The sequence below is a fragment of the Carassius carassius genome, chromosome 3 (genome assembly GCF_963082965.1).
Source record: "Carassius carassius chromosome 3, fCarCar2.1, whole genome shotgun sequence".
Classification (NCBI taxonomy): Eukaryota; Metazoa; Chordata; class Actinopteri; order Cypriniformes; family Cyprinidae; genus Carassius; species Carassius carassius.
Genome location: NC_081757.1, coordinates 41402785 through 41415382, shown reverse-complemented (window position 1 = coordinate 41415382; position 12598 = coordinate 41402785). Strand labels below are relative to the sequence as shown.

Below are 12598 nucleotides of genomic sequence, written 5' to 3'. Positions count from 1 at the left end.
AAATAAAATGTTGAATTACGAGAAAAGTCGTTCAATCCCAAGAAACAAAATGTTACATTGAGCAAAAAGTCAAAATACAATGTTAAGAATAAACTCATTAAATTATGAGTAAAAAAGTAATTAAATTACAAGAAAAAGTCTAATTAAAATGTGGAGAATAAACGGGTTGATTTAATCTCGTTGGAGAGTGTCAAACAGCGTCTGCAGTGGCGTTGGTTGGAGAGTAATACACATTTTCACTTTCATGGATATGGCATATGATGCGATCGAATTCGAGTCTGTCTTTTTCCATATTGAAAAAAAGTCAGAAACAACAAAATTATTAATATTTATAAAAAACTATAATAGTATCTGAAAGATGCTAGAATAACACTGATTGTTCATGTTGGCTCATGGTGCATAAACTAATGATCCAATTTTTGATCTGAAAAAAAAAAAAACATTAATAAATGCTGAGATTAACAGTAGCTAAGATTAATGAATGCTGTAGAAGTTTTGTTCATTATTAGTTAACATTAATGAATGTAGTTAACTAGGGTTAACAAATGACCGCTTAATTGTTAACCTCTTGCTACAAAAGTTGCTAAAATTAGGAAACATTAGTTTAGGGACCAATATTAACTGCTTATAAGCATACATATTACTATAATATTGGCTGTTTATTAGTACATATAAAGCACATATAAATGCCTTATTCTGCATGCCCATATTTTAGATCCCCCTAAACTTAACAATTGCCTTACTAACTATTAATAAACAGTAAATTAGGAGTTTATTGAGACAAAATTCATAGTTTATAGTTAGTTAATAGTGACAATTGGACCTGAAATTAGAAACTTTTGTTTCATTTTCCAAGTTAAATGCAGAGCATTATTTATCTATCGCAAGTGTTTTCTTTCTTGTATGTGATTTGTAAGGCTGTGTTTAGCATTGTAACAGTTTATAGCAAAACAGATTTTCTGCTGTTTTCTTGAGCAGCCACTAAAGCACCAATTAGCCGTCGTCTGTGTGCAAAATTGAAGCAAGGCAACATCCGATTTGTTCCAGGCCTGTACTGTTGGACTGAATCAGATGTGCTCAAATAGGATACATGTGTTTAATCAATCCATGTACTTTCTGCCATAAGATTTTTGTTGTTGTTTACAGACCACTTACTACAAGTACAGTCCAGTTTTCATTGTTCACAATGGTGATGTAGTCCATAAAACCTTTTGGTTACCAGCACAGACCTGTAACTACCCCAGTTGGCTGCTATGGTTATTGTCCATGTCTTATTGTATCTTCAGCTGCTAGAAGCTTCTTTCTGATGATTAAGAGCTTAGCTAGACTACTGTATTTTCAGCTGCCTGGTCACTTTGGTAATAAAGCTTCTGCAATGAATGATCATGTAGAATTGATGTAATGTTATGCAATGTTGAGTTACTTTATCCATTGAGTCCAGAGGGTGAAGAATATGAATTTGAGGATGAAGTTGCAAGAAAATAACTGGTTCAGTTTTACAGTTGAAGTTCAGTTGTTGTTTTTTTGTCTGGGGTCACATGATTTTTCATATCAATCTGTTTTGTTTTCTCCACAGGATCTTGAGTAACAATAAAATCCAGGAACTTCTGAATGGCTCTTTCATTGGCTTGTCTTCACTGGAACGACTGTAAGTTTAATTTGTGCTACTTTTCTCTTAGTGTATTTATTAAATTCTCTATTTTAGAACATTTGATCTTATACACTGTTAATAGATTGTGATTAAGAACATTTCTGAGTGGTTACATCAATTTTACCTAAACAGACCTGTTTTTCCCTTATTAAAAAAAGCACACTTTATCATACTTTTAAAAAGAGGACTTATGATGATGGACATAATATACTTTTATGCCAGCCTTTTATGCCTTTTTTATATTATTCTTTTTCAACCTTTGCTATTGTGTAACATTGCAGTTTGAGCCTAAAAAGAACTGCAAGCTAACAAAGCTCAATGTCCACTCTAAAAGGAAATATAACTTTTTTTATTATTCAAAGAATATCCTTAAATCTGAAATGAATGTAATGATTTCAAATGTTCACGTTAATTGCGATTTAAATGAAAATGTTTTTTAGTTTGAATTTATATTAAATGCAATTAGTGTTTTTGAGACTAATTAGAACTCGAGTACATCTTGATATCTGATTTTATAATGATGCAGTGTGCATAATTACATTTGTTAAACTAAAATACACTTGAATGTCATTACTATTAACATATATTTGTAATTACACATTTGTGATTAGGTTGCAATTTACTGCGTTTAAAATGTATTAACCTTTTAGAAAATTATAATCAAGTACTTTACATGTGCTTTAGGATGTTCAATCATCACATCAAAATAAGTGTACAACTTTAAATAATGATAATAGATTTATTAAATTTGTACTTTAAAGTAGAACTAAAAATAATTAAAGTGCACCTCTTTCTCACAAGGGTTTGAGAATCAAATGATGATGATGCGAAAAAGTAACACCTTTGATTATTTGTCTTGGTGTTGTGGTGGATTATTTAAATATGTTATGATTACAACTCAAAGCAATTAATTAATAATAAAGTGATTGATTATAATGGAACTATCTAGTTTTGTTTAGTCACTTTTGGCATTCTGAGTTGTTCAGAAATGTTTATTTGGTGTGGACATTCGGTCTTCCTGGTCTAAGACCAGCAGGTTTTTGGGGAAGGTTCAAAACCTATTGTTCCTCCATCTGAAGTGGACAATGGACATGTTCACAGAACCGGTTTCTTTCAAAGAAGAGCAGAATAAAGGGATTGACACAATAGGCTCATTCTAGAAGTTTCTTTAAAGAAAGCATTGATTTATTTGTGCTTGCTCCGTTTGAGACTTATTTATGGATCAGGAAACATGGAAATGCTTTACTTAAGTCATCTTTGAGGAATTCTTCTATTAAGGATGTATTTTCCATGTGCTTACTCCAGGTCTCGTTAAGGTATTTCAGGGCAGTTTGTAAACTTATAAATTTCATCATTTAGGTTCCTGGTATTTCTAGAGGGAAAGTGGCTTATTGTAGTCATTTCTAATAAGGTTTTCAAATGTTTTTGAAAACCAAGGCTGCATCTGCTTCAATATTATCAGTTTTCTGGGCAATTAATTGTGTTATTGTAGGAATTTGTATGAAATGCAATTAGCATGAAAAAAGCTGAGTTTTCAGCATCATTACTTCAGTTTTCAGTGTCACTTGATCAAACTTTTGAATACAAAGTTCAGAGCACCATTTATTTAGAATAAAGGTAACACTTTAATTTAAGGTGTCTGTTACATGTACTTACATGTAAAACAATAAATCATGCGTAATTATATGCAAATAACCCTAAAACAATCCCTAATCCTAACCCTAACCATACAGTTTGTATGTAGTTAATTAATATTACTCAATACTTCAAAATAGCCAACAAATATTTTTGTTGTCGAGTAGTCGTTTAATAATTTAATTTGACCTAATTTAGAGCATGCAATTATGGGGTTTGACCAGAGTGGAGCTGTAGTGCAAGACTGTAATTCAGCCCTCCTCGATGCAATTCAAGAGAAGAAGAGACACAGCGCTCTGTACTGTTCAGAGAAACCTTTTACTGTGAGAGAAACGCACCCGAGCCGAACCGAATGGCGTTTGGATATGAAAATATATGACACGCACTTTCCTCTCAATAATGAAATAAACAACAACAACAAAAAGTAGCACAGCAGTGTGAAAGCAGCAGTTAAAAATTCATCTTATTACACAGATGTGGATGTCTGAACGAGCTCAGTAAAGCATTCAGGTCACGTCTATAGTAGTTTATGCAATACCTTAAATCAAGCAGCTTTACGGTATTAAACATTATTATTGTATAGAATTAATTGTAGAAGTTATAGTTATATAGTTATATAGAAGTTATATGTATATAGGTTATTGTAGAAATTAATACTTCTATTTAGCAAGGATGCTTTAAATTGATAGACATTTATAATGTTACAAAATATTTGGATTTCAGATAAATGCAGATTTTCTGAACTTTCTATTCATCAAAGAAACCTGAAAAAATATATTCAGTTTTATATTCAGTATTATATTCACTTACCATTATTTTGTTTCTTATCCATATTATATACTTACGAAAGGAGATGTTAGGCAGAATGATGTCATTCGGTTAATTTTCATATAGTAATTAAATGGTAAATAAGAAGGTTTATCTGTCATCTTATTTTGTGTGTCAAATATATTTATTTGTATACATTAATTGTATAATAATTGTAATTACATAATATTTTTTTCCCAAAGCTGAAATAATCAGACTATCTTTTATTTATGTATAACAGTATTTTAACTAATTGCAAGAGCTGAATAATCAAATAAATTCTATTGATTAATCAGTGAAACAATCGACGATTAGTCGATAATCATTCTAATAATCATTAGATTAATCGATTATCAAAATAATCTTTTGTTGCAGCCCTATTGTTAAAGGACACATGAAATGTTATCAATGCATTTCCCTGCTGAAAAAAAAAAAACAAGACAAAAAACCCCCGCTAAAACGGATATTAGTTGGTCATCCAGCCTGGTCTTGCTGGTCAGAAGGCTGGTTTTAGAGGGGTTTTGACCAATTCCTTAACTGGTCTGGCTGGGAGACCAGCTGGAACAACCAGCTAAGTTTAGTCTGGTTTTAGCAGTTTTTTTTTCCAGCAGGAAAGAATAATCGTTATTAATAACTGTGTTTTATGTCCTAGTCACTTTGTATTATGCGCTAGTCACAAGCCTCACGGTTTTCATCCAAAATATCTTAAAATATCTTTGTTCCGAAGACGAACAAAGCTTTTACGGGTTTGGAACAACATGGGGGTAAGTGAATAACGACAACATTTTCATTTTGGGGTGGAGTATCCCTTTAATACATTCATATTTCTATACTTTTAAAATAGAATTTTAAAAATAACAATGCATTTATTTTCTAAAATGTAATTTTCTAAAATGGAAATTAGTGCAATTTTACAAAATTTTATTATAGATTAATTCATAAATTTGTCTTTTCCTTTATCATTAACTCCTCATTTCCCCCCTGGTCAATTTCACAAGCATCACAGGCATCTAAGCACTTCACTTTCCACCTTGTGAATCCAGATTTGTACACATGTCATGGCTCCACCAAATGAAGAGGTCTTACAGCTTGGCCCTCATCTCAGTTTCCTGGGCTGAGTGAGATCTGGGAATCATCTCCGGCAACAAAGAAACAGATGGACTGTCGACTTGTGTTCTGCTTGAATGCAAAAGTAATTGATGTCGGTTACGGTTGTGATTGTTCAGGAACCCTGCGTTCCAGCAGCCTGTAGACCTTGTCGTCTTGAGAGATGCGTGAGGAACTGAGAGCTTCCAACTGGACCGTTTCATCCAGTTGCAAAGCGTCATGTTGATTCAAGACTCAATCTGTGCATCATTCTGTTTATAATGTGAGGGAACTTCTTCCCTTTTCTTATGTTTGGAGAATGATACAGTTCAGTGGATAAAGAGCTGAAGCCTTTTCTTTAGAACACGTTGGAAGTGTAAACATCTTTGATCTTCGCATGCTTTGAAAGCCTGAGGAATTCATCTTCCGCTCTCATGACGGCTCGGCGGGTTTCTGCGTCTGGGCTTTCACGGCACAGTTACCTTCCAGTGCTGCTCCCTCGGTGCCCTCTCTGGCTTTCTGTTTTAACACTTCTCTCTCGCTCCGATCCTTTCTGCCCAGAACACAGCGCTGCTTTTGTCATTCTAATGAATGGCGCTGAAGCCAGAGATGTCAGCAGTCTGATTCACACATTATTCTCTGGCTCTTTGTCTCTGTGACAGTGTGTGTGTGTGTGTGTGTGAAAAATTGGTGAAATACTTTATTTTTCACCTAACACCCTATGAAGGCCTGCCTTATTAAAGGTATAAGCAGTTAAAGGTATAGTCCATCTAAAAATGAAACTTTAAACCTGAATGACTGACTTCCGTGGAAGTTGTTTATGTACTGAAACTGAACGGGGCTTTCAAGAATATAATAACCAAATTTCCAAAATAACCAAAAAAGCATCATGAAAATGTTGCCCATGCATCTTGTGCCCTTTATTTCAAGTCGTTTGAAGTCCTGTAAGAAAGCACCAAAATATAAATTTAAGTTCACAAAAAATCTCGATATTCCTAGGACTTCTTGTTGTGGCACTGCATAGTTAGTTTTCAGTAAGAACCTTTCAGTGAATCATTTAATTTAGTTCACAAAACCAGTCTGAATTTTTTTTAGGTTAATTATTTTTTTTTTTTTTAAGAAAATTAATGCAACCAAAACTTTGAAGATCCAAAAATATCATGAAGGCGTCATAAAACTAATCCATGTGAATCAGACGGTTCAATACATTTTGTGAAGAGACATGATTGCGCTTTATGATGTTAAAATTTTATGTAGGTTTTATTTGATGATATATCTTGACTTTTCAGAGCTTGTACATAGATCACATCAAATATGGTTAATGCAGAAACTCAAACGCTTGTGAATCAGAATAAACCTCAGAATCGTACTCATCGCGCATATTTGAGCTTCCATATTTACCATATTTGATGTGACATTTATGTGTCAGTCATTATTTATGTGAATAAAAGCCTAAATAATGGCTGCTCATCATAAGCAATTTAGGGCTGAAACGATTCCTAGAGTAACTCGATTAAAAAAAATGATCGAGGCAAATTCCTCTGCCTCGAAGCCTCTTATAATTTATCTTAAATCTCACGTCAGGTTCTTTCGCAACGCGTTGACCTCACCCACAAAGCTGAAGGAGACACAAGCGCTGCGTCCGAAACAAATCGCATACTGCAAGGAGTCAGCAGTGTTTTGATTTGAGGGCGCGGGCAAACGTAAAGAGAACGTCGTGGTGTGTGTCCACTGCAAGATAGAGCTGGCATACCACAACTAGGGCCCTATGATTTCCGCGAAGCAGAAAACGTGAAGGGAATCACGGAATCCAGTCATAAAAACGGAATTTACAGTTTAACGCGGAATGGCACGGAATTTGCCAAATTTTTAATGAATTAATCAAAAATAGGTCATTGCACTTACATAAAATCACGATATGGACTAATATCTGTAAATATTAAGTCGGAACAGTCTATTTAAAAATGAATCCTGCATGTTCTGCGTGTCTGTGTTAATGAATGGAGCAGAAGCGCGTCTTCCTTATTTACACACACTGAAGCGTGCGTGACGCTCCGGTGATTTCAGCGTCTGCTGTCTCACTAAATAAGGACGTGAACACATGAACAAATCTCCAGAACTGCTCTGACAGTCACTTCATGAGCATTTGACTGTTTGATTTGAGTAAAACTAACGTCACATCACATACACAGAACTGTAAAGGTACGTCAACCCGTCAAAATAAAAGTCTGGTTAAAGACTATTGTTCAGCAGAATGTACATAGCCTACTACTAAAAAAAAAAATCTAACATTATTTTTTTTTTAAGGTTTAATCGCACAACATTTCTTCCATGTTTTATTTTTAATAGTAAATCCCCTTTGTTTACCAAAAAGTTAAGTTGATTTTCAATAATTAAAAGATAAATAAAAGTAATGTTTTATGTGTTTAATGTGCATCTCAGAAAATGCTTTATTTAAAACCCCAACTGAATGGCGCTTAAATGCACTTAATTCATCTGTCAACTTTATTGTCATTGTTCACAGTACAAGTACAGACAGAGAAACAATGGGTACTAATTAAATGTTTATTTTTTATGCATGCATTGTATTCTATGCATTTAAAAAATAAAAACACTTTTTTTTCTAGAAAAGGAAACTTAGTTGTTCATTTTATGAGACCCAGGAGTCTTATTTTCTCTTGCATAATTAATATTGCACTTATTAAGCAAAAAGACATTTTATCCGATTACTCGATTAATCGATGGAATTTTTGGTAGAATACTAAAATATTCGATAGCTACAGCCCTAAAGCAGTTACATCTCTTCCAAAAAAAAATAGGATTAAACTGATTTGTATTGATTTTACGATGACCTTTTTGGATGCTTTAACTTTAAATGGAGGAAACGAAACCTCTCAGATTTCACTAAATATATCTCAGTTAATATCTTAAAAGTAAATGATGACAGAATTATAAATATGAGGTGAACTATCCTTTTAACAGCTCACTGGAGATTGTTGGTGAATATCTAAAATTTTGGTCCATTCGTCACACAGAGCCATCGTGTGATTTTTCGAAGACTCGTGTGAACTGCTTTTATGGCGAATGATTTATTACGATGACTTATTTCTTTTATACTTCAATATTGTTTCAGGTAATGGCGATGAGCCAGCATATTAGTGTTGAAATTTGACTACACATAAATTTAGAAAATGTCATATTTTTTTCAAAGCCTGTTTTAATGTATTGTGGGAAGCTGCTGAGGAGTGTTTAGACTGCGTGTACTGTTTTCCCCTTCTCTCCCCTCGCTCCTTGACCCTTGTGCAAAGTTTATGAGCAGTGCTACAGGGAAGTGTGTTTGCCTTTCCACTCCAGAGAACTGCCCACTGTGACCTACAGCTCCAGCAGATCTTCTCTGTGTAAATGTCTTTTCCCACAGAAAGAAACAGCTTTTCCATATCCATGTTTGCTTGATGTGAAAACTTTGAGTATCAGTTTCAGAAATATTTCTTAATAAAGAGTGTCGTGTCATACCCGACTTAAGGATTCTGTTGTCATTTACTCACTATGTGCTTCCAAACCTGTTTGACTTTCTTTTGTTGTAACAGCATTTGGGTTTAGAATGATATCAGAATGAGTAAATAATGACATTTATAAATTTATTTGAACTATTACTTTAACGCAATGACTATTAAACAAAAAATGTAAAATAGTAAGCAGGAATGTTGCTCTAAATGGAAAATGTAAATGCATTCAGATTCTTAATATTGTGTTAATGGTAATCGTGTTAATTGGTGATACCAAGGAACCATGAAAGAATACCATGGTATTACTGTGGTACATGTAAAAAAAAATAAAAATAAAAAAAAAGGACCATTCTCGTTCTTTTTTTTTTATTGTCAAAGTACTTTGTGATTAAGCCCTTTTTTAAAGACAGTGAACCTTGTTGTTGATGTGCTTTTTGCTGTCAATGGGAAAAATTTAATTAAAAAAAGGGAAAAAGTTTAGTCTCTCTTCTCTCTCATCGTATTGCGTGCTCCTCCATTCCACCCTCAAACCACAAATGGTGCGACTTCAAACAGGCTTGCATGTTTAGTCCGCCTTTGACGCCGAAACTCTGTGATGATGTTTTGAACTAGCGCAGGTGTGGGCTTTGGGTATCAGTGACCGGAGCCTTTGAACTTATCCGCCTTTCCTCTTATATCGGATTCTGGGATTGTTGAACGCTCATTTGTTTTACGCTCTGTCAGTGGTGGTCAGTCAGTTTCTGCTATATAACAGTGCCCCATTATATCTCAGTGCCATATTACAGTGATCGTACGTAGATTACAGTATGCCATTTCCTATCATTGGTGTCTAATAATGTGCAGTACATCAGGATGTTATTGAATCACCTAAATTGATTCATTTTGCTGATTGAGTTACTGCATTTGAAGAGCTTCCAGTCCACATGTTACGTTATACTGCTAAACGAGAGTGATTTATTAAGGGCTGTGCATTTGCTTATGGCTGTTACCTACAGCACGTCACAGCATCAAAAGGTTTGAGTGTTATGCCCACTGGCATGTTTTCTGAGTTTTGAATAACCTGATATTATAGGACTGGGTTGGCTCAGTTTGGCTCATGTTTAAAATTAACCAAAGGCCATTTTTATAAGTGTTTGATAACGTTAAGTCTAAAACTTTTTTTTTTCTTCACAGGGACATAAAGAACAACATAATCACAAATATTGAACCAGGAGCATTTTATGGACTTTTCGCCCTCAAAAGACTGTAAGTGTTATTCTGTTTCGCTTGTGTGTAAAATGTGTTGTTGACACCAGAGTTACTATTGTAGACTAAAGGTATGTTTACACAACAGTGATTGTACTAAAAACAGAAAATATTATTATCTTTTGTGTTTTTGAAATCTTTGAAAAACTTTTTCAGAGTCAAGATGATAGTTTTTATTTGTTTGTTTGTTTTTTTTAACTTTCACTTTGAAGTAGTGGTCGACCGATATATCGCCAAGGCCAATATATCAGCCGATATTTGTCATTTTTTAATAATCGGCCGATATATTTTTCTGCTTGGCCGATGTGTTTGAGGCAGGACTTTTATTTTGACGGCGCTGAGAGCAGCACCGCCTGAGGAGCACACAGTGCTCACACTATCTTTCTTCTTCTTCGTCATCGTTAACAGTTCTAATACGAATAGAAGTCTAATAATCAGATAAAACAGTTAAATAAGGAATGAATGTATACAGAAATTATTATAATGATTGCTTTTATATTATTATATTACTATTAGTAATAGAACGGCAAACATTATAGTACTTTCTCCTATTAATATAATTTAAACAAATCTTTGAATGACTAATGAACATTTAATTTCACAAACCTTGCAAACTTAGTCGAATCCAGCTGTGAGATCTTGTGAAGTGTCTATGTGTATCCAGCATGATCGTGTGTTCTCTGTGTGACGGTCGGTCCATGTGAATTTAACGCTCTAAGCTTTAAACTCAGACCAGAGTATGTGAGCGGTAAGCATGTAACGATTCACTGAACTCGCGATGCGATACGATTCACGATACTGGTTTAACGATACGATTTTCTCACGATTGTTTGTACAAAATGAGATTTAAGAAAGATAAATGAAAAAGTTTCCTTTTATTATTTCATTCTCACTCAGACAAAATGCTGTACATTTTTTTCTGAAACTGAAATATCTTTGTCAAATAACAAAACTAAATTGAAATATTAAAACAAATCCCAAATAAAATAAATAATACAAATAAAATAAATCTTTTCATATAAACAAACTAAGGCTTTGCCAGTGCTCTTTCCTAGCTTAGAATCTTTTTTTTTTTTTTACATGTTTTTTTAAAGAAATATCAGCATATCCACATTTTCTGGGCGAAGCTGAGATCTCTGCACATTCACAATGTCCTCTGCTGATGAAAAAACCCTTTCACTAGGGACAGAGGTGGCTGGTGTGGAGAGATGTGCTTTTGCTATACTGGATAGCAGTGGGTATAGCCTATCATTCTCTTTCCACCACTTGAGTGGACAGCTATTGAGGGAAATGGATGTTTCAGCTCTGTACTTATTCATTTCTGCATCAATCTGACTGATGTGCTGTGCAACTGGTTCATCGAAAGTCCCTCCAAGGAGATCTTCCAATGCTGTTTTCTTGAAAGGAGGTTGTTTCAGCTCTGCTCCTGCTCTGTCTGTCTGGTCAAGAGGCTGCTCTGCTGCAGTGGGGTGACCACTGGCACCTTCTTTGCCCTCATCCTGCACAGAGGAATAGCAAAAATAAAAAGACTAAGTAAAATCTAAGTAAAACATTGAAAGGGGCTTCACATTGTTATAAAGGCAAGATTTTAATATCATTTGTTATAATTTTTGTATCATTAATACTCAGTTTACACAAACACATTTGGAAACACATTTTAAAAAATATGCCATAATAATAAACAAATTATTTAAAAAAAATCAATTTAGAGAGAGTAAAATAAATACAATTTAGAGAGAGTAAAATAAATACAATTTAGAGAGAGTAAAATAAATACAATTTAGCGAAAGAGTAAAATAAATACAATAGGCTACCTGGTTCTGCAACATCAGTACAGCTTTCTCCTTCAGTCTGTGGAATATATCATCTCGTTGGTCTGTCTCTAGATGAGGCAGAGCCCGGAATCTGGGGTCTAATGCGTGGTTTGGCCCACTAACAGGTTTTTACGTGCAGACGACGGTGACTGAAGCTTCTCACGGTGGTGACGGTTTGTATGCTGCATCATGTTTGTTGTGCTATTGGTGTATATTAACATCTTCTTGCAGTATCTGCACACAGTTTTTGTTTTGTCCGTTACCACCTCACCACTTTCATTTTTAGTCTTCGGAAAGCCAAAATGCCGCCACACATCCGATTTGAATGAGGTTGGTGCATCCTCAACATCAACGTCATCTACACTTGCCGCCGCCATTTTTGCTACTGTTTAAAGTTACAGCTTGTTCGCTGCTATCGCGCCTGCAAAGCGAGGTCAAAATATAGGCTACTGCTTCAGCGCCCCCTGCTGTTTAAAATGTGTATCGCGATTCGTTTAACATCTCAACCGACACGAATCTTCACATATTATTATCGATTTTCAACCGGCTCGGTGTGCATCGTTACATCCCTAGTGAGCGGTGTGGAGCGGCAACAATTTCCCTCCGCGCTCACTGATACCAGAAACACCGCGCCACCTTCACTCCGTGGCTAAAGTTTTTCAGTATGTTTGAAATGTTGTGTTCATAATGTAGCCTATGTTAAAAAAGAAAAGAGAATAACAGAAGAGTTTCAAAGTGGCTTAGGCTACTCTGTGCAAACTGTCTTTCCTACCACATGCCGAATTAATAACATAGTTGTCAGCAAAAAAAGGTATAATTGCTGCTTTCTGCAGTGCAAATTTAGTTTGTGATGA

The 12598-nt window shown here is 34.7% G+C and overlaps 1 protein-coding gene across 1 annotated transcript in view; it reads left to right on the top strand.

Moving 5' to 3' along the window:
* The window catches only part of LOC132127137 (adhesion G protein-coupled receptor A3), a 54420-nt gene that overhangs the window by 9935 nt on the left and 31887 nt on the right, over positions 1 to 12598 (top strand). Inside the window, exons 2-3 of the mRNA XM_059538797.1 lie at positions 1577 to 1648; positions 9859 to 9930. Of these exons, the coding sequence (XP_059394780.1) occupies positions 1577 to 1648; positions 9859 to 9930 (144 nt within the window). The remainder of the gene's footprint in view (positions 1 to 1576; positions 1649 to 9858; positions 9931 to 12598) is intronic.